Genomic DNA, 25,865 nt, shown 5'->3' with positions numbered 1-25,865 from the left:
GCACTAGTTAGTAGTTAGTAGTATAGGCTACTACAGTACTACTAGCAGTGAATCTCTTGCCATCTTCTTGAGCTTGAGATCTCGTTTGTAACTCGAAAATCTTGGACGAAGATCCCACAGCTCAGAGGGACGATGGCGTTGTGGTTGGTAGCTTCCCTGATGGTTGTCAGAAAAAACAACAACAATACATAATAGCCAACACTCGTGTTTTTTTTTATCAAACTAACTACCGACAATTAATTAACAGGTGTTAGCCATCTCATTGATCAACCTTGTCTAAACTACTACTGCTCACCACAGTCATTTCTACGCACTTTTAACGTAGATATATAATGAATGTTGTCTCCTCGCAACCGGCTACCCAATCACAGCACGACCCGACCGATCATCATCCCTCCGGGCGATGGGATGTAGTTTTGACAGCTCTCGAAGAAGGACCCCTCGTTTGCGCAGGCGCACATCTCAGCTTCACTTTAGATGTCAACTCCACCACCGGAGATAACGGACAAACGCATTAACACAACACACTGGCTAAACCCGCTAGCATATAAACAAGCTGTGGATTTCTTTGCATTTGTAGCTCCCTTAACTCCGGAGACAGTAATGAGTTAAATCACCAAACAAGTTGAATACCTTAATTATAATAATTATATTAATTGTCACGTTGAAAATGGACCAAGAATTTGAAGACATGGATTCAGAGGGCCGGTGGCAAAACCTATACATAGTAAGTGGTGTGTATGTGTGTGTGTTAGCTTAGCATGTGGCTAACGGCGCTGCTGGTTTGACAGTCAAGCAAGCGCGCATTTCGCTAGCTGGCTAAAATGCTACATGAGGTATATTTCTAACCCGGTGTATCTCAATACTTTATCCCATTGGTTCTCAAAGTGGGTCTGGGGACCTCAGGGGTCCTTGAGGGAGTTCCAGGGGGTCCCCAGAATAGTTAGGAACCAAATGGACCCTTATGGGTATGTAACTCGGATAGTGTACAAATGTGGTTCCATTACAATCTCAGAGAGAAATTAACATTGATTTTACAATATATCGATATGGGTCTCAGAGATAGAAATGACATTAAATGGGGGTCTGTTAACCTAATACATGTCAAACTGGGGGTCCTTGAAATTAAAATGTTTGGGAATCACTGCTGCTGCTACTACTACAGCCGTAATAAATGATCTCTTATGGGGGTCCCTGGCTGGAGTATCTTTTCAAATATGGGGTCCGCGGGCTAATAAGTGTAAAAACAATGCTTTATCTGTCCTGTGGAAAGATCCCGTTCTTTTAGATGTTTGTCATGACCCAGAGGTGGAAAGTACAACACATAATTTTTGAGTATTTCTTAATGTACCTGTAGTTTTCATTTAAAATTTCCCTTCTCTCTAATACTTTCTATTTCTGCAAATTTACATTACGTACAGAGTAGTCTTATTTGGTTGATTGATTGAAGATTTTATTAGAGGTCTGGTTTGCACAGGAAAAGGTACAGGACAGTACAGTTCACAGGTACAAGGTCAACTAAAAGGATAAAAAGCCACAAGAAAGCTTTTGGCTTGTTTAAATTGGGGTCTCCTCTTTTACAACTCACAAAAATGTGCTGTTATGATGATAGTCTCTCAAGATAGTCTTTAATAGTCATTTTAGTTGCATTTCTATTGACAAAATAAAATATGTGTTTGTTTATATAACATAGGCATTGTTTGTCATATCTTTGTACAGCCTGTTGGCTCGTTCCATTGTAGAAGTGTATTGTAAACATTGAGTGTAAGTTGTTGTTGTGTTGGGCATGTATCTGCCATGTGTATTGTGTAGGCATGGAGAGGGAATTATTACAGTAATATTAACATACAATAATTCATACACTTGTATAACCAGTAGTATCAAGATAAATGAATCCGACGGCAAGTTCTCCTAAACAAACACAGATACACTAGCTTAAAAAACTGAATTCTTCTCTGGAAATGCGCCAATGTCAGCTGCCTGGTATATCTTTCCTATTGGAGAATGTAGGTTATTTCTTATTATTTCTTCTAGATGTGTCACTTCCTAGCTTTGACTCTTGCCTTTTTTGTCAATAAGGGATCAGCATTTACTTTATTAGGGTACAATAATGTTCAGGCGTTTGTGGTGTTGTCAGACCAAACGCATGAAGAAGAGTGCATCAGGGTAGTTAGTTCAGGCTAGCTAGTTCACTTCAGGGAGTTACACGCATGTGCACCACTGTGGGCGATGTATATGGTCACCAGCACTTTCGCCTATAACATATTCGCCTACACGCATTTGGTCCTTTCGCCTGGCATTTTCGCCTTGAAGGAGAGTCTTTTCACCTACCTGTCTGAGCCATTTCGCCTACCCTCAATTCTGCTGTCAGACTGTCCATGTTTGCAAATTATCTCTTTGTCATTTAAATATTATAGTGACTGTGAGTGGTGTCAAGTGAATCTAACAGTTTACTTGACATTTATTATTTACATCACATTTTATTCCTAAAAAATGGCAAAATAGTTTTTTATGCCTGTTGACAAGGTTTAGGCAAGGTTGATTATATAGGCTATTTAGGTGTAGCATATCTTATATAGACCTATATAGGCTAATAGCCTACATATATATTTTGTATAGCCTAATGTTAAAACAATATAGGCCTACAATACTGTTCATTTTTCAATACTGCACCAAAGAATGTATAGTATCGGGACATGGATTAATTAATTATTTGGGCGCACCTGATTCCAATAGCTCTGTATTTATGTGATTACTATGGAGTGCATAGGATAGCCGTGTGTAGGTTTGACATGTAACACCACTGTCACAGTCACTATAATATTTAAATGACAAAGAGATAATATGAAAACATGGACAGTCTGACAGCAGAATTGAGGGTAGGCGAAATGGCTCAGACAGGTAGGTGAAAAGACTCTCCTCCACGGCAAAAGTGCCCCGCGAAAAGACCTGGCGAAAATGTTATAGGCGATTATGCCTGACACCATGTATATATGTGACATCATGTCAAGCAGCTGACCACCAATTTGGCGGTCTATTTAAGCTTGTCGTATTCATTGCTCTGCACCACCAGTGGGCTCTGCTTTCCGTAAGAGTTCTGTTTTCCCCCGGGGGATTGTACTGTATATGTATCGCCCTGATCTTAAATGGTTGTCTTCTAATGTGCTGAGCAGGGAGTACTATATAGCAGAGCATAAACGCCCAGATCAAATAATATTCACACTTGTATTTACATTGTATTAACATTTTATCTGTTGATGAGTTATCTCTATTTCTTTTAATTTCTTTGTTAATTGATTATTTTTAAATGATTTGTCGTAACCACAGATGTGGCATGACTGTTATTTGGATCAAACCTGACATGTATTTAAAAAAAACTTACAATCATGTTGTTTTTGTTCCCAAAATAGGAGACAGGCACTTGTAAGTTGTAACCGTGACTTGTTTTAAAACTTTTCTTTGAACTGACATCAGGAAATCAGGAATCAGTCCCATGAATGCTCCTACAAAGTCGCCAAGTATCCAGAGAATCGCAATCGTAACAGATACAGAGATGTCAGCCCATGTGAGTGACTCCACACTATTCATTTTAACATATTTCTTGAAACCTCAAAATGCCATGGGTGTTTAGTCTAGTCACAATATTCACAACTGATCCCTAAACAATTCTCCTCTCTCTTTCTAGTTGATCACAGTCGGGTGAAGCTAGAGAGTACAGAAAACGACTACATCAACGCCAGTCTGGTAGTGATGGAGGAAGCCCAGAGAAGTTACATATTGACTCAGGCAAGTTCAAGATGTCTCACTTCAGATTGTGGCAGAAGGATAAAGTGATTAAACACTTATCCCTATTTTGAGCATGTCATTAGGGGACAATGTTCAAAAACCTTCAAGAGCTCCCCTTTGGATGACAAAAAGAAAATCCCTAGGATTAATTATTTTGTTGCCGGTTTATTCGAGCCTTTGGTGACAAAAAAAGAACATCTCAAGGATGAACGTTTTTGTATACGGTATAAGTCATAAAATGCATAACAGTATCATCATCACTGCCCCAAACAAAATCATCTCATCGTATGAAGGAAACCTTCAAGGCACAGAAACCACCTAGAATAGATGGCTTCTTCACAGTAGCTGTCTCATAGACACGGACAGTAGTTGCTGAGATTGGATACTCTTTCAATGCATGGTTCTGACTTGACACTGCTCGCTTTACGTTGTTTTTTAGTTCTACTGCAGATAGAGGACCCCCTGAAAGTACATCGTTGTCATAGCCAGCTACATACGTAGCCAGATAGGCTGAGTCTGTGAAGCCCTAGTCTAGACTGCAGTGGTGGACACTGGTACAGTACTTCAACGCTATATTGCTTGGGTGCCCTCAGTCTTTTTTGGGCCAAGCGGAACACTTTCATAAGTTGAGAATAGTTTTAACTTTTTTTGAGAAATGCATGTAATATGTTGTCTCTCTATTTCTGCCTCAACCCTCCACAACAGGTAACTCTGTTAACACATCTACTGCGGGGGAATATATAATTAATTAATTCAGTAGATTCTGCCGGGGTTTTTCAGTGTTTTACCTTATTTCCGAGGCTCAGATTACAGTACTTCCGGGAACGGATGACATTTTGTCCTTTCTTTCACCTGTTATAGAAAAATTATAACCGCAGCCATCCGTGCTTTTGTTATGGTCCGTAGAAAAGGGCTTGTTTTAAACAAGAACGCGATCTGGAGATACATTACGATATAATCCATTTTCACAGCAATCCAGTGCTGTAAACTGAGGTTTTCATTTCCTGATGATTACGCCATCTCCCGAAGGATTATGGGAATTTGTGTTTTTCGTGCCGCGGCTATGGTTTAATATAAGAAACGTTATAACCCAACTTAAGTTGATTTAAGCAGTCAACGGATGGATGGATTTGATAACCCCACTTTAGTCGTTTTAGGCAGTAAATGTAATAAGTAAGCTTTAAAGCTCCTGGACGAGGTTGTTATACTGTATGCTTTGTACCGCTGTCAGGGGCAGATGATGGTGGCGTCTTTCGTTTTCTGTAGACGCACTCTAGGCAGTGCTTTTTCTTCACAACAGGCAGACAGTGTGAACACAACTTGGCCTTGTTTATTTACTGTAATTGGGACCCATCAACAGCTCCATCGTCATAAAAATACTGTGACGAGGTTCTTATTCACCAGGGGCATCTCTTTGGCTTTTGAAATTATGCAAGATGAAGATCATACATAGTACCACAACATTTTACTGTCACCCGGACAAACTAGATTTTCTGCCGTTGCCATACAGTATATCTTGCAAATCATTGAGTTTATTTTCCAAATATACAATTTATTACTTTCACGCTAAAAGATTACATTAGAGGGAATTCCACAGCAAACTCCATTTGCTGTGGAAAGGAAAATGGTATTTAGTGACATTAAGAGCGAAATTTGACCAAAATGGCTTCTGTTAACCACTTTAACCATCGCGTATGTAATAGGTGAAAATTAGCAGTGATATTTTGGAAATAGACTATCTACAAGCTCACAACATGCCATGATTTAACGCATTGTAAGCTTATATATTGGCCAGCGGGAATCGAACCCAGGACCTGCTCCTAGCTGTGAGGTGACAGCACTACCAACTGTGCCACCGTGCCACCAGCACGACATCTTTCTTAAGATCTAATGTCAACAGTGCAACCCTTTGCTCTGTGTTTTGTGGCAAGCGTTGTATGTGCTTGAATGCTTCTGAGTGCTGATGAGTGTAAACATTATTTTTATCACAAGTGTCAACAGGCCTGACTTCTATATGAACTTTCATTTTCACTGCTTCCTGGTTCTCTGGACAAAGGTCAATGGTACTTGCCAAAAGATAAGCTGTTGGAAATAAAGGTTCATGATACTTTATATGTTTTGTTCTTCACAAATGAACAACAACCTTTTTAGGTTTTATGAAGCTTAATCAATTGACATAACGCTGAGTTAATTAATGTGTGTGTGTGTGTGTGTGTACTGTTCCCGTCCATGTGTGTTGTCCACAGGGCCCACTCAGGAACACGTGTGGACACTTCTGGCTGATGATCTGGGAGCAGAAGACCAAAGCTGTCATCATGCTCAACAGAGTCATAGAGAAAGGCTCGGTAAGACATCCAGTGTGTGTGTGTGTGTGTGCGTGTGTGCGTGTGTGCGTGTGCGTGCGTGCGACCTCCCCCGTCCTGTGTGTGTGTCCACTGTCTGTGGCCACTCGGGACAAAACACTAAGGGCGCGTTCACACCAGGGTTATTTGGTCCGCTTAAAAGGGACCATGGTCCTCTTTCTCCTTTGGTCCGCTGGTGTGAACGTGCAAAGGGACCATGGTCCCTTTGTTTGGTCCGGACCATGGTCCTCTTGAAAAGGCAGGACTCGGTCCTCTTCCAAAAGGACCATGGTCCGGTCCTCTGCTGGTGTGAACGGAGCCGGACTTTATAGAGGACCAAACGTAGGTCTGATCAGCCTACAGTACATTCTGCACTGTGTGTTGTTCATTGAAAAACAATAGGCTATGGAAAAAAAGAATAAACGACAACTCGTGAATCAATTCTAACTTCAGCTACCTACAGCTTAGCCTACACTCATCAATCTTTATGTTTTGCAGTTGTGAAGCTGGATTAATAATTAGTTCTAAAAGCATGAATTTCTTACGGGAATCACTATTGATATGACCCGACCGCTGATATTTCTTCATTAGATGCAGTAGGCTACACGTTAATAATTGTATCATCTCCTCTCCCTGTGAGCCGTTGCTCCGGTGCGGTGTCTTGTAAGCTACAGCCTACATGGAAACTGGTGACCCATCGTGTGCGGTGACTCCAGGGGTCGCTCTCCGAACACGGTGATCATTGTTTGTTTTGACTCAAATACTGTCACAAATAAAAGTAAGGTCACCATCTTGTGTGTAACACGGGAGTAGACGGACGGAGACAGCCTCGATGCGCACATAACTTCCATCCAACAAGGAAATGTCAAACTTGGCTTTTTTTTCAAGGCATTATTAGGATTTCGCTCTCTTTTCGCGCTCTCACTGTTCCCCTGAGGACAGGCGTTCACGAGTCAAACTTTTCACATTGTTGTTGGGACGGCAGTAAGATGTCCATAGCCTACTCCAGTCATCGTGTGCTGTGCGTAAAAATAACTGATTTGCAAGCTTACACGGCTGTTTCAGAGCTAAATGAATCCTGTGGTCTAAAGAACAGATCTGCAAGCTAGCAACCTGTTATTTTTTACACCTGATATGTTATTTTTAAGCATGCGCCACCGCATATAAAGTTATGGCTCACACGCATATGCTAGATTCAACATTTGGGACAATAGGGATTTGCTATTATTTTATTGTATTTATTTAGGTTATTTATTCATGTAGCTTCACATTTCCAACATGATAAGGATAGGAAATATCTTTATGGACCCGTTGCTTGTAAAGAAAGAAAGAGACAGAGAGAGATTATTTGATGTGGAAACAGTGACGCTTATTATGTTTTTATTTGGCCACGCGTTCTTGCGCTATTTATTGTTAAATGAATCAAGAAGAAGGCTTTATATTAGGCTATATTTTTTTGAGAGAGAGAGAAAGAGAGAGATTCCTCCATCCATCGCTAATTACTGCCTGAAATGTGTGAGTTTCGCTTCTTTAAAAAAAAGATATAGGAAGCGGCTGTGATTAATAACACAAAATGAATTAGAATAGGCAGTGAAGTAATTTTCCATAGGAATAGCCTATTCTGTCAATAGATCAACAGCAGCCTGTATGACCATGTCCACGTGTCATTTTGTTTACATATTTGGTTCTTTTAACAAAAGTCCCGTGTGAACGCTACCCGGACCAAATTCAAAATGCAACAATGTAAACATTTGGTCCCTGATCCGGACCTTTTAAGCGGACTTTGGGTGAGAACGTGCCCTAACAGACAATTCCCACAAATGGCACCATGAACACACAGATCATCCTGTTGTCACTCTCCCTGGGCACGGCAAGGCTGCACAACATCATCACTAACATGACAAAAAAGCCATTTACCCAATTATTATAACCCACCAGCATAGATGCCCAACCAGGTCAACGCAGAGCCAGACACCACATACCTGAGAGCTTTGTATTTGACAAATAATAGTATATAGTCTCAATTCTACGCTACTCGATATGCTGGCGACGGCGACTAGATGTGGCTCTAGTCACACATAAGTATGTCTAATCATCAGAGACACACACACACACACACACACACACACACACACACACACACACACACACACACCAGAGTAGATGAACACCCAAACACTGGACATATCACAGAAACACAGTACACACAAATATACTATACATGCATAGACCAAAATATTCTACAGTTAAATACACACACCAACATACTGTGTTGTCAGGAGAGAAGACTCTGTAAGCAACCGTTCTGCCTGAATTACATGAAATGTAGGCTATCGGTTGAAAATCATTCAGTGTTAATTTACAGGGATTGAGAATATAATCTTTGAGCTTCCATGAATTTTAACGACTGATTGGTAATCACTTTCTCCCATGAGTGGTCATGACATTTGGAATTCAGTGTTTTGAGTTGTTAAAGTGCATGGGCTGGTAATGCATCAAACCTGGATATCTCACAGCCAACACATGGTAATGGGTCATGACATTCAATATCTACCTTTCTTTTCTCGGAAAGAGATTGAATGTCTAACAAGACAAAACATTTTCCATTCCATTTCAATCCAAGATAATAGACCTGCACAGATCTGAAACAGTGATGTACAGTATGGTTGATTAGAGAAAATGGTATATGAGACTGATGTTTATTTGAAACCATGCTATCTGACAAGCTTTGACGGTTTCGATGGATCTTTATTGACTCCTTGGGTTAATGCAGGTGTCACAGCAACAGCAGTAAGCATTAAACAGGATGGGTACAGTTGGAGTAGAGGGATGCGTATTAAATAAAAAATACAAATTACAAAAATGAAATACCGGTAAGTGGATTTAAGAGTCTGACCGAAGCCACCTATCTTCCATTGATCTGACTGACTCAGTGTTTCCCCTATATGCATTTTACCGTGGCGGCCCGCCACGCCTTGATTTTGGCCATCCCGGCTTGAGTTTTAGGGAAATTATAACCCAGCTATAGACCTATAGCCAGGCATTGACACTAAGGCCCACCTGCCCCGGCAGGTAAATAAAACTGTCGGGCAGGTGACGTTTGCTTTCAGGTTGCCCGACCGGGCAAGTGCTCATTTGAGAGGGGACACAACCGTTTATAAACACAACACCAGATATCTTTCTAAACACCTGAACATAATGGCCAGCGCGCTCTGTCTTCTGGTCTGTGGAATGTAAAATAAGAGCAGCACTGTTAACCTATAATGTGCTGTTTTTACTGTTGCTACACTGAAAAATATAGATTAACTATAGACATATTCAATTATAGCTATGTAGGTATTTGGATTTGGAGGTATTGAGGTATGAAATGTATTTTTATCGCACAGCCCCAGACACTAAATAAATCAGTGTTAAATTGAGCTGTATTTAAAATCTTACCTATCAATTTATAATGGACAATTAATTTTCGGGCAAGTGGGCATGACCTTTGGGCAAGTAGAACATGACCTGTACCTGAGACCTTTGTGTCAACCCCTGTATAGCTATAGTATAAATAAACAAAATCTAAAAAGAGCTTGTAGATCTGCTTTTTTGCCAAGTCAAACGCCTGATGTTGACATTATGACACGACCAGAATAGGGACCGTATGGTTCTTGTGTTTACGTCATCCAAGATCATACATAATTCAAGGTCATATTTGAATGTAGTGACTGTAAACATAACCCTTACCATGATTTATTGACATGATGACAAACATATGACATCAGACCATATTTAACTAGCTATGTGACTAACATGTAGATCTAATCTGCTTGTTTAGCCGGGAAAACCTGTTGGATACGTCTCATTTCAAGTTAGAAAAACGCAGTTCTGTGGTGTACACATTTAATGTGTCTGTATTGATCATTCATAAGGGGTTGCTGAGACGTGTTCAGTTTCAGGGGAACTTTGACATGCTTGTGGTACTTTTTCGACATTACTTCTCTAGACCAGTGGTTCCCACACTGTGTGCCAAGAGGCAAGTCCAGGATTTTGTGACAACCACACATTATTGCAATATCCTTTTTTTTTTTTTTTTTTTTTTTTTTTACTTACTGTTTTTTTAATTTACTATATCACTACTTTACCAATACAGGGACAAATTATATACATGAAACATGTTTTATTTTTGACTAAGTAAAAGATATACCTGAAACCTGTTTTATTTTTGATTAAGTAAATCAGAAATACAGCATTTTAACACTTACCTGTACTTTTTTTTTATTTACTATATCACTACTTTACCAATACAGGGACAAATTATATACATGAAACATGTTTTATTTTTGACTAAGTAAAAGATATACCTGAAACTTGTGTGCTCTTTAAAACAATACAGTTAACTAGAAACAATATTCAATGTTTCCACCATGTCGTGGTGCCAAACCAAGGTTGTGTCAGTGTGTTGCGGACACCAGGACAGGGGGGGGGGGGTGCATAACAGAATGCCTGCCCTGGCCGTTACGGCCTGGCGGACATAATGATAATAATAATAAAGGATTATAAATCATAATAATCCAGATATATAACAGTAATACCTGTGGATAATTATCGTGGAGGAAATGTACAATAGGACTGTGGTGTGGAACTAGGACCGTGATTGATTGATTGATTGATTGATTTGATGAAAAAAAAAGCTCTTTCCGACATACAGTCAATGCATCACCGAGGATAAAAACACAATAAAGCCTTGGGGCTTATTTCCATTGCGGTTCTCTTAAAAAAAACAAAAAAAAACACACCAAATAACATGACAAATGACATCACAACAACTGAACTATACACAACAGATATAGGTAAATCAGAAGCTAGACTCTAATAAATCTGCAATCAATGCAATTTTACACATTTTATACCATATCGTCGTTATTGGGTGGAAACCTTGTATGTCCAAAAAACCGTTTGTTTTGTATTTATCATTTTAAAAATGAGTTAAACTAGTGAAAACAGCCGATCTACAAGCACACAACCCCTCGCACCGCGAGGCGTTGTGTGCTTGTAGATCTGCTGTTTTCACTACTTTTGTGCGACGGCCTTGTATGATGAAGCAGGGCTTTGTTTTGCGAATAAAACGTAAAAATGGGAAACTTGGAGATAGGAGGTTTCTGCCCGATAGTGACGATATAGATGTGCAGTAAATATGTAACCTGAAGAGTTCAAAGTGGTTTTGCTGCAAGCATGTTAATGTTTTGATGTCTGGTAAAAGAGGACTGTCTCAAGTGTCACAAAACCTCTCTCTGTTTCCCAGGAAAAGTGTGCTCAGTATTGGCCCACGGCGGAAGAGCGGGAAATGGCCTTCCGAGACACGCGGTTTGTGGTCACGCTGCTATCGGAGGACGTCAAGTCCTATTACACCACCAGAGTGCTAGAGCTGCAGAATGCTAACGTAAGAAGAAGCACACGCATTCAGTCATACTGATGATGATTACAATGTCACGTCATTATAGGCCAGTGGTTCTCAACCTTTTCAGGCTGCGACCCCCCCCAAATAATCATATTTTAACTGGGGACCCACCCCCCCCCCCCCCCCCCCCCACCCTGACGCGCACCTAGAGTTGAGGCATTACATTTTGTATAACACGGTTCTATTGTGAAAATAGCAGATCTACATGCTCACAACGCCTCGCAACGGTTGTGAGCATGTAGATCTGCCATTTTCATAATTTCTGCCTTTAATATTTGACAATATGGCAAATGTTTTTATTTTAGAGGTATCAAAGTCCATAAATTGTCACTTTAGAAATGTGCAGATACCCTCTATACACTTATACTGTAAAATAATTTGGCGACCCCCCTGGGGGTCCCGACCCACAGGTTGAGAACCACTGTTATAGGCAAACGTTTCCCAAAATTGTGAAAATAATCAATGCTTCGGATTGTCAGCTTGTAGATCGGTTATTTTTTAATATTTATGAGATGGGGCTTAAAGGGATATTCCACTTTCAACAGGGCGCAGTGGAAGGGCCTCTCTCCACATACACACCCATTGTAACTTCAAACTCCATTTTAACCATGATAGATTCATTAAAAACACACATTATTTTTTCTGGTGACTCATACTACCCTCCTAATACGTGAGCAGGCAGTGTTTTTTCAATAACTTTTTTCATTTATTTTTAATAATTATTTGGGAAAATGGAAAAAATGAAATACAAAAAAATAATTATTAAAAATAAATGAAAAAAGTTATGCTCACATATTAGGAGGGTAATATGAGTCTCCCGAAAAAATAATGCGTGTTTTTAATGAATCTATCATGGTTAAAATGAAGTTTGAAGTTACAATGGGTGTGTGTGGGGAGAGGCCCTGGGCCTGGTAACATTTACATCAAATATCTAAATATTGAATCAAGCTAATTAAAAACTGTTCAGGGTATTCATAAAAGCCTGATTAGATGAGAAAATTACCAAAAGTTTTTTTGAAAGTGAAATGTCCCTTTAAGTGGTTTTTCTCCATTAACATAATCTTCCTCTTGAATCCTTACAGACTGGGGAGAAGAGAAAAATCTACCACTTTCATTACACCACGTGGCCTGACTTTGGTGTCCCAGAATCCCCAGCGTCCTTCCTCAACTTCCTGTTCAAGGTTCGCGAGTCTGGTTCTCTGGACTCAGACCATGGGCCGGCGGTGGTGCACTGTAGCGCGGGGATCGGACGCTCGGGGACCTTCTCACTTGTGGACACCTGTCTGGTCTTGGTAAGCCTCTGGTTCTCGTCCTGGTTCTCAACCTTTTTGCATTCTGGACCGCTAGCACAGTGTTGATTTCGTCAACTAAAACTATGACGAAAAATGTTAGTCGACTGCGTTTTTTTCACTGACGAAAACAAAATAAAAACTAGAAAAATATTGTTCCTTCGAAACAATTGTGGGCTCGCTTCAAGCCAGAAAACAATGGCTATAAAAGCACAAAATGTCAAGATCGCAGGCAGTGCTCTCTTTGACGTTACTGACGTCAAAGATTGGTCCATTTTGTTCCAAAAATGTGTTATGCAAAAGTTGACCCGCTGGTGGCGCTATAACAGGCCAATGTGAGAAGGTTGGTATCTGTTCCTTGACCTATTGGGAGTGTGCTTGCAAGATTTCACGCACATCCCAGGCTGTGTTCGTGATTTGAGGTGTTTTTGGCTTTGGACACTTTATCGCTGCTTGCAGCTATATTTATTATTATTATTTTATAATTTTTTTGTGTGCACTTCATAGGCATGTTAGATAAAGGTCCTTAGATTGCATGTAGAATGTTTCATGCAAATTACAAAAACAATCCTAGAATAAAAACGGGTTTAAGCGTTTTACAAACTGCTCAAAATTATATAGCGCCCCCCTTTGGCCATTTGGGGTAAGATTGGTTTCAGTGATATTTGAACTAACCCTCTACACTATTTTGTCATGAAAATGTGACTTTGCATGTATGTTTTAGAGGCAGAAGAATAATTTGCATAAAAATGCAATATTGTTTGAATTATTTAAAAAAAGCATGTTTCAATGTTAAAGAAATCCGATCTGACAGATCTTTAGATATCGGTCCAAAGTTCACGTAAAAAAAGTTTTGTGCACATGACGCGAAAGTTCCAGAATAAAAGCGGGTTTACGCGTTTTACAAACTGCTCAAAATGGCGGAAAATTTAAGGGCGGAGCTTACTTAACAACGACACAGATGTCTTCCGCTTGAGTCAAAGCACGCGTGTAACAAGTTGCATGTCTTCAAACAAAACGAGTCATGACTTATGCCCGTTTGAAGTTTGAATTTTCAGACGCTTCGTATAGCGCCCCCCTTTGGCCGATTGGAATAAAATTGGTTTCAGTGATACTTTGACTAACCCTCCACATCTTTGCCAAATGCCATGAACGTGTAACTTTGCATGTATGATTTAAAGGCCGAAGAATAATTTGCATAAAACCGCAATATAAATTGAATTATTAAAAAATCATTATTTAACGTACAAACTTCTCACCACATAGCCTGTGTAGATATAGGTTCAAAGTTCATGTGAAAAAAGTTTTGTGCACTTGACGCGAAAATCCCAGGAGGAGATAGATTTTTACTGTTTTTCATATAATTCCAAATTGTGGGAGACCTAAAGGTCAGAGGTCAAAAGTTAGAGGGTAAAAGTTGTTCGGCATGAGGAGACGCATAAGTGTATACAGGTTTCATGGCTGTATGTATAACACAGCATGAGCTATACCTGTTCAAAGATTGCACTTTCGAAGGCTTCCTACAGCGCCACCATTTGGCCGATTGCTATAAAAAATAATAGCACACTTCGCCACTGTAAACTGAACACATTGATGTTTTTATTTTCATTTTCTCACTAAGTATGTAGGAGTAGAAAGGAACCGAAGTTTTGAGGAGAACTTGATATGACTGCCTGCCTGATAGATAAATAATGACAATATCTAAAGTGTGCTCGCCTTATAGGCGAGCCCACAACTAAGCTGTGGTGACCAAAACTAAGACTAAATATATTGACAATTTCGTCAACAAAATAAAAACTAGACTAAAACGTTAGGGAGGGACTAGTGGAGAAGAGAGTCATTTTATGGTTGGTTGTTCTCAGATGTTGCGTGCTGAAAATAGCAGATCTACAAGCTCACAACGCGTCGCAACGCGTCTGCGACGCGTTGTGAGCTTGTAGATCGGCTATTTTCAGCACGCAACCAAGTGTAAAATCAGACATTACGATGCCATCAAGGCCTGCCGAAATACATTTCTGTTGACTAAATCAACTGTAGATTTAGTCGCCTAAAATCTTATGATATTTAGTCTACTAAAATTAGACTAAAACTAAAACTTTTCAGGTGACTAAATTATGAACTAAACTAAATTACATTTTATTCAAAAGACTATGAAAAATGTCCTGTCAAAAACAACACTGCCACTAGCACAGTGTTTCTCAAACCTTTACATTTCAAGGTCTCCCCTTAACTCCAGACTTGGAGCACGTTTTCACAGAGCCAAACTTCTGGAAGTTTTTTCAACAGTCACAGCAATTTTGAAATTAACGCCATGTGAAAACGTCCACTTATTTTGGTGTCCGAAATGTCACAGCAAAATACCTAGTAACTTTTGCTGAAAGTACCAGGAGAAATTTCCCTGCAGTGAAAACGCATACCATGATTTTTGACGTTTTTTTTTGACAAGCAGCCAGGTGCATGAAAGGAGAACAATAATAACAGTTAAAACATTATATCTGGGATTGAAAACGATCTGAATGTAAAGGAATATATAGAAATAAAGTACAGCTTCACCTTGCATAAGGGGATTAATTATTTAGGCTAGAAAATCGCATTGACAAACACAGCAGAAGTCTATTTGTTTCTCTAGCCTATACGGTGGCTGGCCGCGGAAACGTGTGCGTGTGCTGAGAAATGAAATCTCTTGCAATTCATGATTCCTACTTATTTTATTCTATAGCCTAATTTTAATTAAGCTGTATGGTTTTGATAAGTCCCGTCTGGAGAACGGCCCAGTAGTCTGTGACGCATCACATCAACACAATGCAGACAATAGGAAATTTAAGGGGCGCGTTTTTACTACGGCGACGTGAGGCGGGACTATGGCTGTTATGACGTAATCGCCGTAGCGGTCAAAAGCGTTAAGCAACCAGCCGTCGGCGACGGGGTCCCACCCTTTTCGCTGAACGCTTTGGTTCCCATGGCGACGCGATCACGCAGCAGGCGTTGTAGCCGCTACGTGGAAAGGTAGACTCTGCCGTAGGAGAGACGGCCGTGACGGCGGCAGGTTGATCTATCGAGCGCTGATCATATCCGGTTGCTGTTGTCATCTGCCGTTACAGTGCAAAGCTTAAATAGCCTATTATTTTGTGATGGAAGTAGGAAGGTTTACCAGTTAAAGCATTGTATTCAGGCTTTGTATGGATCCATTTAGACCCCTCTAAAGGAACCCACAGAGTCCCTGGAATCCACTTTAAGAAACACTGCACTAGCATATTTTGAACAATTCTCAAGGACCCCACCTCCCCACAACAATACACTGTGTATACAGTAGTTAGTATATAGGAAGTCTTTAATTAAATGAACTGTGGTGGACTGCATATGTCTCAGAATGAACCCAAATATAAACATTGGAGGGAAAAGGTTCAGAAATGTGTTTGGCAGATCATTGTTGTATGATCTTTTGTTGGAAAGCCTACTCATTCCTCTTTTAATTATTGCCCCATGTGTATGTACCTCATGTGGGATAAGCAGCACAGCTGAATAAGCACAATAAGCTCGGAAACAGACATTATTTTACCCTATAAATAAACCCGGAATGATAAGAAATACACCTGCCCTGCGTTTTCAATAAAACAGTGGTTAATAAGTAAATCAAAACAGTGAAATCTATCATTTGTTACATCGTACAATGGTGTCGCTCACCGAAAAATAGATAGCAAACTCACACTATTGTGTTGTGACCTTAATAGATCGGCCATCTTTGGCAGTATAAATCAGGCTTCAGTCTTGTTCTGAACTAGGGTTGGGTATCGTCAGCGATACTTTTAATGGTATCGATTGCATGACGTTGATACTATCGAGTATCGGTTCACGTAAAAACGAACGATACCGCGTTTCGATACTCTTCAACACACCCCTGGCCGGTCGCATCTGTAACAGTTGGGCTACTGAAAGTTTAATGACTGCTTTAGTAGGCTATACTTGTTAGCCTACTGTGAAAATAGCCGACAATAGCCTATAATGTTTATTATTATGATGATTATCCAACGTCTATACATCATCACCTCTGCTCTCCGTCTCTCCCGCAGCAGCGAGAGTGAAGTCCCCACTCTTTCAGTGTTGAAGTTAAACACATAACTGGCTTAATAACCTATTGTGGTGTGTAAAATAGCCCATATAAAAAGGCAAATAATAATTATAATAATAAATAAAAAGTAGCGAAAATGGTACCTGGTTTCCCAGGTATCGAAAAAAGTATTGTATCGATTCAAAGGTGAACGATACCCATCCCTATTCTGAACTGAGCGTGTATCTGTGGTCCCGGACAGATGGACAAGAGGAAAGAACCGTCATCTGTGGACATCAAAAGCATCCTGCTGGACATGAGGAAGTACCGCATGGGCCTCATACAGACCCCAGACCAACTGCGCTTCTCTTACATGGCTGTTTTGGAAGGAGCCAAATCTATAATGGGAGACTCCTCTGTACAGGTACTGACACCCACACACACACACACACACACACACACACACACACACACACACACACACACACACACACACACAAAACATTTAGTTAACCTTCGTTCCTCTTTGATTTCCCTTTTATTCTTTGTCTGTGAATCCTTCTGTCTCTCTTGCGTGTGCAAACGCACACACACGCACGCGCACACCTTATGGAGTGAATCAGTTCCTCTGGCTTGGTTCCCAGAACACCATCTAGCCTCCGTTTTTCATCTCTCCTTCACTGAGGTGCGTCTTTTGAAGAGACAGATGAAGTGGGTCCAGGAAACGGCTCCCTGCAGAGATTGATGCTGTAGGGCCGGATTAGATTCCGGACATTCATCTAAGTGGGAAAGTGGGAAAACTGGGAATCTTCATATAAGGGGTGAAAGATGGTAGTCTTGAACGCTGACACATAGTCTGAGTAGAACGATGTTTATGAATGTAAGAATCAGGTGTTTGAAGGTCCAGTCAGTGGTCTCTCTGCCTCCCTCAAGTTTTAACTCCTTTGGTTATGTTATGTCGTTAGTAGCAATATTTGTCTTCATATGTTATATTTTTTGCTGTAAACTGTAAAAACTGTTTAAGCACATCAACACTGGTAACCCTATTTTGGGCAAATACATTTTGATAGATTTTGACAAATGTTGTCAAATATACAAGCTCACAACGCGTTGCATTGTAACGCATCGTGAGCTTGTAGACCAGTAAGACTCCCTAATCGGGAGATAAGCGATCAGCAGGTCCAAAAAATGTGTTTTGTAAAAATCGTCTTGATGGTGACGCTAAATGGGACAGATCCGTTTAGATCAGCTATTTTCTCTATTTGTCGTACAACAAAGTATTATAGTTGTCATGTGTTTAAATTTAAATTATATTAAAATATTGCATGAATAATTTGCATATTTGGCTACATTGCATCATGTTATAGATCAGGGTTCCCCAATTAGTTTTCCCCAAGGGCCGAATTATGTCTAGGGTACCAAGCCGAGGGCGCAACATTGCAGGGGGCGACGGTGGTGTTCTGGCTACTCCAGCGACAGTTGAGATATCGTCGTTGTGGGGTGAAAGTCTTGTAATGTCCAAAATCGTTCGTTTTGCATTTATCATTTTAAAAATGATTTAAACTAGTGAAAACAGCCGATCTACAAACTCCTCGCGATGTGAGGCGTTGTGTGCTTGTAGATTTGCTGTTTTCACTACTTTTGTGCGACGGCCTTGTATGATGAAGCAGGGCTTTACTTTGCAAAAGAACATACAAATTTGGAGATACAAGGTTTCCACCCGACAACGACGATATACTAGTGTTGTTGCTGCTCTTATACCACCATTATTACTGGGGTTGGTGGGGGCCAGACAGTAGCCCCCCGCGGGCCGCCTATTGGGGAACCCTGTTATAGATTGTTGGATATTACTGAATGACTTCAGTCCTCCTCTCCGGTCTCACGGTCTGTGTTTCTCATTTCCTCCTCTAGAAGCGGTGGCGAGAGCTCTCTAAGGAGGACCAGGACCCGGTGGTGTCTGACTCTCCTCCACCGGCCTCCCAGCCCGAGCCCAAGTGTTCCCCAGGCCCAGACAGGTGCAACGGCACCAGCCAGCGCGACGGACCCCAGCCAGAGGCGGACGGGGACGACTGCACACAGGACGACAGAACCTCTACTCCGCTACCCTGCAAGGAGCAGGAGGTGGACGCAAGCACAACGCAGTTAGTAGTATACACTCTACTCTGTCTGCACAGCACTCTGCACGCACCGCAATTAAGACGCTACGCCTTTTATCAAAACAGGAGAGGGAACTCCACAAAGATAATTGATCAGATTCAGTTTTATGGTTATCCAGTTCCAATTTCGTCTGCTATTATTTTGTTTAGTCACTTCTAATTCCACTTGTTTATCTTGTACGTGTATGAGTACTCTTCCCTGATAAAACTGCCATCCTGAAATGAAAATAATTGTCTAAAGAGTTGGAGAGGCAAGGAGACACGACACTTTATAACAATGCTTGAGAATGCTCAGAATTTAATATAGAATACACTTGTTTTACCCTTTTCACCCACTTTAATCGCTAATGCGATCTACAACCAAGTTAATTATACATTTTTTTCATTTGAAAATATCACAGTACCGTAAATGTAAATCTGCTTCATAATTTTACCAGTTTGAATAGTGCACCGTTTTGTTTTTCTACACAGAAAGAGACGCAGAGAAGACACCTTCTCCAAGACATCCCAGCAAAACAAACCCAGAATCAACGACACAGAGAAGAAGAGGAAGAGGTGATTATTCCTGTCCTAAAACTCCCTTGTGTTGTATACCAAGCATATACTTCAGGTTTTGTGTCACACTCTAATTCAGGGGTGCGCAACCACCTAGTTTTTTAACACAATTTATTTTGATTATTATTCATATAATGGCATGCCCAAAATAGGGATAGCAGTTTGATGGTGGTACAATTATTGACTACTATGCTTCTATTACCGTATTCTAATTAGCAGCCTATAATTCAATGTCTGGGCATTGGGTGATCATGCCAGCCTTGGAAAACTCTGATTGTATGCCTGAAAAGGTTGCCCACCAGTGCTCTAATTCATGCATTTTTTTGTATCTGTGATTTTCTGTTAAAAGTGAATGCAGAGTTGCACCAATGCAAGGTTTCATGGTCAGTTTCAGCTATCGTTTCATTGATCCAATACGCTACTTTTAAGCAAACTAAAATTGCTCCGCTTAGGTCTAATTCATCAGTTGTACAAGCCAGATGTACCACAGCATACTGGTGTTGTTGCAACGCTTACATCAAAATCCACATAAACTGCAAGCTCCTCTCTGGCATTATTTCAACCCATGACTTCTTAATATTTAGTGCAAGAGCAGGGGAATAAGAATGACCATCTTCACCACACATGACTCCACTATCAGTAATAGAACAAAGCAGTGTTGACTTATAGAGGGGAAAACATACTCCCTCATATGAGCCCCCCCAGTGCATGAATCAGCCACCTCATGACACAAGTTAAAGGCCTTTCTCTATATTTACATTCCTCCCCCTTTCTCCCTGACAGCTCTGTCCCAACAGCCTCGGCCACTGGCCAGTCATATGACTCACTTAGTCAGGTCTAGTCGGTGAGGTTTTCACATGAAAACTACTGGGCGGAAATACTATTCCACGAAAATACTTTCATACTCACAACTTGTGCAAGCTTGTAGATTGGCCTTTTTCAGTGATCAGATTTGGTGTCGACGGGACCAAGGATAGACCCGTGGTGGATCCCGGTCAATATATTATATGGTGTTTTAGAGGTTAAAAAAGGCAAGCCGGTTAAAGTATAACTGACAGATCAGTCATGTTGATTGTCAATGCACGTAATAACTGGGTAGGACATTTCAGAGAAGTGTGTTACTTTTTTTTTTACCAGTAATTAGTTTATTCGGATTCCCATCAGTTCCTACCAAGATGGCAGCTATTCTTCCTGGGATCCACATTAACAAAGCCAAAGTGCACCGTAAGGTTTTAATCTGTTACTGTGGTTCTTCTCGGACAGCTTGGGCTGCATTTGCTGTACATGACCAGAGCTGGCCTGTCCAGGGGGCTGCAGTGTAACTTTGCTCCCCTCTGTGACAGCAACGTCCATGAAGAAGGCTTTTAGAGGAGGAAGTTTACCCGCAGCTTTTAAAAAGAAAACCAAGACTTGTACGTCAAGGAGTGTGTGTGTGCGTGTGTGTCTGTGTGTCCTTTGCATCTGCGGTGCTTTTTGATTTCTGTCGGGGTTGTGTTCATTCTTTGTCTTGCTTGGCTCTGGTGGTCTGTAGTTGTGTTCACGTAAGGCTGCACTGTGGCATGGTGTGTGTGTGCGTGTGTGTGTACATGCGTGTGTGTGTGTGTTTGCAGTAAATTATTGTTTGTTGTTACTCGTTACTGGCCTCAGGTTAAGGTGCAGTCACTAAAGTGGGACCATTTAGTGATGGTGTACAAAGTTAACTGCAACTGGGAAATTAAATGTGGGAGCACTGATGCATTTGGTGGCACATTTTCTATTGTGATGATGTGTTTATTTGTCCAGTTCTCTAACCAATCGAATGTCAAACATTTAGCATACTGTACCTCAATTCTTCACTACAGTAACTTCCAAAGACATTATAATAAAGCATGACTTCAGAAAGATCTTAGTGGTAATCTAAATATGTATTTTTGCAAAGATTAGAGGTTGAAGTAGAAAACCTACATTATTTATGGACTCTAGTCTAAGAGTCTATAGCGGAATTGAAAACTCTCAAAAGAACTGCAAACCTTCACTCAGATACGATGTTAAAAGCTAATAGAAAACATGTATTTACAGCGCTGTAACAATCTCACACACAGAACATGCGTCCTACCCCAAGACGCAGACTGGCCCCCTCTTCCTGACTGTCCGCTTATAATTGGCTAAAACATTTGATATCCTCTACTAAGCTGCGTGAATCATAAAACAAAAGCGTTCTGCTAGCAGCTGTGTGACCTTCAACCTGTAACTACTCCAGGGACGTGCTGGCCATTGGGAAAAGCGGGACAACTCCCGAACGGCCGGTTCATTCCCGGCCGGTCCAGGCCGGCCATTAGGAAAAAAATTAAAATAAAATGTCGGCCTTCGTTCCATTTTGGGGGCTGGGTGGCCAACAAAGTAAATCGTCACTGTCGGGCAGAAACCTTGTATCTCCAAGTTTCAAATTTGTAGATTTTTTTTTGCAAAGCAAAGCCCTGCTTCATCATACAAGGCCGTCGCACAAAAGTAGTGAAAACAGCAGATCGGCTGTTTTCACTAGTTTAAATCATTTTTAAAATGATAAATACAAAACAAACGGTTTTGAACAGACAAGGTTTCCACCCGACAACGACAAAATATAACTCATGTAATTGGCCCACTGGCTTGTCACTTGTCATGATCTGAAATGGTAAATCTTTGAGTAGCAGCAGCGCAATAGAGAGAGATCTCTCTCTATAGCGCGCAATGAGGGCCTCTCCAACTCTTTTTCCCGGGCTGAATCAGGGGCCTACTCCCTAAATTCTAACCTTATCTACAACTGTTGTTTATGTCCAAGTTCTCAGCGTTCAAACTATCTAGCAACACCAGGTATTCACTGCTACATAATATCATTTCACCTCATCGAAGTTAAGACATGTTGAATGTGGCTATAGGCAGATTTCTCAGAGCGGCAACCATAACTGCGGTGTCAAGCGAAGAATGGTAGATAAACACTGTAATATGACCGGAAACCACACTAGCCTCTCACTCAAAGGTACCTTAATGTTACAGTATACAGTAAACAGTACCTTGGATGTCATCCAGCTCGGCTCAAAATCTGAATGGGAGGATAAACTTCACCAACTGCCTTTCTGGGCCAGGGTTAATCAGTCAAAGAGTATTTATAGAAAGAGGGAAATAGAAAAGGTGTAGATTTCTCTTCAACCAGGTTGCGCAATATTTACCAGGAATCCTTTTTCTGTCAACAAATTAGCCACTACGAAATTCAAAGACCGACACTTCTAATTCTGGCAAAAGCTAACTCAGACTGTGCTCCTACATTTCTTTTTTTGGGTTCTTTCTGGTGGAGCTAGTTTACTGGGTAGCAGTGATCTATCTTAGAAAAGCAGTATATTTGAAGCCCTGAAATGGTGCTGTAGTTTTTTATGCTTGACAGCAGTTGGTCAAAGACATGTATTGTATAGTGGCAACATTAATGCTTTTTATGTTGAATTTAAATGGTAATTGTGCCTTTTTCAAAGCTGGAGGATGGATTTATGACTTGTATGTTTAATGTAATGTGGAACAGGGTGCAATTTGATTGAGAGATTATGGTCAATTCGGACAATGGCAGTATTGATTACGGTGGCTGAATGAGGTGTGTCATGTTGTCCTCTGGCACAGTCTTACAGTAAGTCATGAGGGCGCCATTTTACCGCCAGGACAATATTCCTCGAAAAGCAGTTTGCTGAAATCGTTGACATAATTATCTTCTCGCTCTCCAAAATATGTGGGAAGTAAGGCTTCGATAGAAACCCCAGTGCAGCTGGACCTAGCTCTAAGCACCACCGCTTTAAGCTCCTTTAACCTTCATACTAACGCCTTTGTTTTATTTTATTTGACTCCTGCCTTGTAATGAAAGGACATCAAACATTTGCTGCAGGGTCACCTGTTTCTAAGCACTTTTCACTCCTGATGACATCTTTAAAAAACCTTCCAGTGAAGTGCAATCCAACTTCTGTTACCTGCCAAGGGCATAGGTGGCAAACATTCAAACCTTATGATGTGTTCCAATGCTCCTACAATTATGTTGTCTTTGCAAAAATGTCCTGTATTTCTGTTTGCGGGTTGCAGCTGGAGACATACAGTAGATCTTAACTTTAGTAAAGTTACCAAGAGCATCTGAACACAGCATGACATGATGATGCTTATTAAAATGATTGCTGCTATTGCCACAATGTAAAGTGAGTGAATGCTGTGATGATCAAAGTGATCCAAAGATGCCGAGGACTTTACTTTGTGTGTACATTGTACACACATAATGGACCAGGCTGCATCTATTTACCATCTTCTAAAGTGTAAAACATCAACTTCAGGTGGCCATGATTTCTGGCACACAAATTCCTTGGATCACTTTGCCCTGCACTCAAAGTCTCAACAGTTGTCATTTTGTTTCTGGTTCTGAATTCAACCCTGTTGGACCCTGTTGTTGTTTTTGTCTCGTGACAGGGCAAAAACCAGCGACACCTAACCCGTCAAGACTACAGCTCCGGCAGCAAAGCCAACCTCGGCAGGGACCTCCGGCTCGTTACCAATTTCCTCCTCATCCAATCCAAAGCCACCCCACACCTAAACTCCTGTTATGTAGCCTGCTTGTCTTTTTGGTAGTCTGGCGCAGTGGCAACGATCCCAATTCAGTCAGTTTCTGCTAAAGCCTCTCTCCATCAGGTCTACCGATCCCTTCACTCATGCATACTTATGCCCTGTCATACGACGGTGTCACTGACGAGGCTTGCTTTGAGACGCGGTTTTGCCTACACGTTTGGCTGTCCAGATGTGGTTAATATTCATTGCTCACATCCTGGCATTGACAAGACCTGCAAGAACAAGCATGACCAGAAGTCCCGTGATTTGTGGTAATAAAAATAAAATGCTGTCGCTCACAATAGGGCTGGGAAATGTATCGAGATTGTGATATGAGAATAGATATCTGTCATTTTGGATATTTCAAACGTGTTTGGGGTTGTTTTAACATCTACGCTGGCTTTTGTTTGCACACCAGACAGTTTTTAATATCAGTGACCAGAACCAGGGATGTGTGTTGTCAATGAATCTAACATGGTTAAAATGGAGTTTGACGTCGATGGGTTTATATAGGAAGTGGAGTGACTGGAACAATATCAAATATCTAAATACCGAATCAAGAAACTTAAATGGGGAGATCACAAAAGCCTGAGTAGATGTCACAATCACCACAAGTTTAAGCTCTATTTTTTTCTCTCAAATGTAAAAAAAAAACAAGCTCACGACAATGCACAGCTTGGAGATTGGCTAAATAATTATATTGTCATTCTAAAATATTGTCAAAATATCGTAAGAGGCATTTGTTTGACCACATTTCCCAGCCCTAGCGCACAACACTTTACAGACATGATGTGATCTTGCAGATCGTCTGTTTTCGGCGCGTGACACTGTTGTATGAAGTGTAAATCTGGCTTCACTCGGAGCTCTATCCCTCCTTAATCCCCTCATCAAACATCTCTATGGACAGGTCACTCTGCCTGCTCATCCCAAGTACCCTGCAGTCTTTCATTTGTTCCTCAGCTGCTTTTATGCACCACCTCTTCACCGTTTACTGCAAACACTTCAACATTCTTCTGAAGGAAGGACATTATTTTTTTAAAGACAAAACACACCAGCTCAATCTCCCTGTTGGCGCTGCTGCTTTTGGCCTCACAAAAAATGCATCATCCTTTGTTTATTTTATTTTATTTGTTTTACTGGTTATTTCTTTTTTTTTTCTTTCTCTCCAGCATTTTATTCAATTAAGGTCAAGGCTCAACAAAGTGAACTGAAAAATAGGGGCTATGCATTGCCAATTTGTAATGTTAATATACAGTACATGTATTTTTTGAGGACCTTTTTTCAGAGGCAGAAATAAAATGTTCTATTTTTTATAAGTGATTACTTGAAGTTTTCCAATGTGCTGGGAGGGCTAAATGAAAGCACCCCCCCTCCCTCCACCAGAGATTCAGTGGCATGTAATGTGTTTCCAAGATGTACATAGTGTTCTTTTTAAAACGTTGTGTAAAAAGAAATATTTTTTGCTTGTAAAAAAAAAAGACAGAAAACGATGTATTTGTTTTGAACACAGAAGAAAGCATATTTCATGACTTATTCTCCTTTTCTAAAAAGTCTTAAGCTTACTTTATACATAGTCTTACCGCCATGTTGATCGCCAAAATAGAATTTCTGGCTAGCGACGTGGTTGTATGACGACGCATAAAATGGGCTTTATGTTCCCGT

The 25,865-nt window shown here is 40.7% G+C and overlaps 1 protein-coding gene across 2 annotated transcripts; it reads left to right on the top strand.

Annotated features, from left to right (window-relative positions):
- Positions 1–541: 541 nt before the first annotated feature.
- Positions 542–25,865, top strand: ptpn2b (protein tyrosine phosphatase non-receptor type 2b; the record flags this gene model as incomplete). Of its 2 annotated transcripts, XM_080734544.1 has the most annotated exons (10): positions 542–727; positions 3,475–3,565; positions 3,686–3,786; positions 6,033–6,131; positions 11,416–11,553; positions 12,654–12,863; positions 17,171–17,332; positions 18,820–19,049; positions 19,536–19,619; positions 24,069–25,865. In XM_080734544.1, the coding sequence occupies exons 1-10, from the start codon at positions 671–673 to the stop codon at positions 24,088–24,090; spliced, it is 1,194 nt and encodes a 397-aa protein (XP_080590670.1). In that variant the 5' UTR covers positions 542–670. The 2 variants fall into 2 exon arrangements, with proteins under 2 accessions (XP_080590670.1, XP_080590671.1); XM_080734545.1 differs by lacking the exon at positions 24,069–25,865 and having other exon boundaries at positions 19,536–19,623.

This window comes from Nannobrachium achirus (genome assembly GCF_963921795.1).
Source record: "Nannobrachium achirus genome assembly, chromosome: 10".
Classification (NCBI taxonomy): domain Eukaryota; kingdom Metazoa; phylum Chordata; class Actinopteri; order Myctophiformes; family Myctophidae; genus Nannobrachium; species Nannobrachium achirus.
The sequence above is the reverse complement of the archived record's forward strand: the minus strand, read 5'-3'. Positions and strand labels throughout refer to the sequence as shown.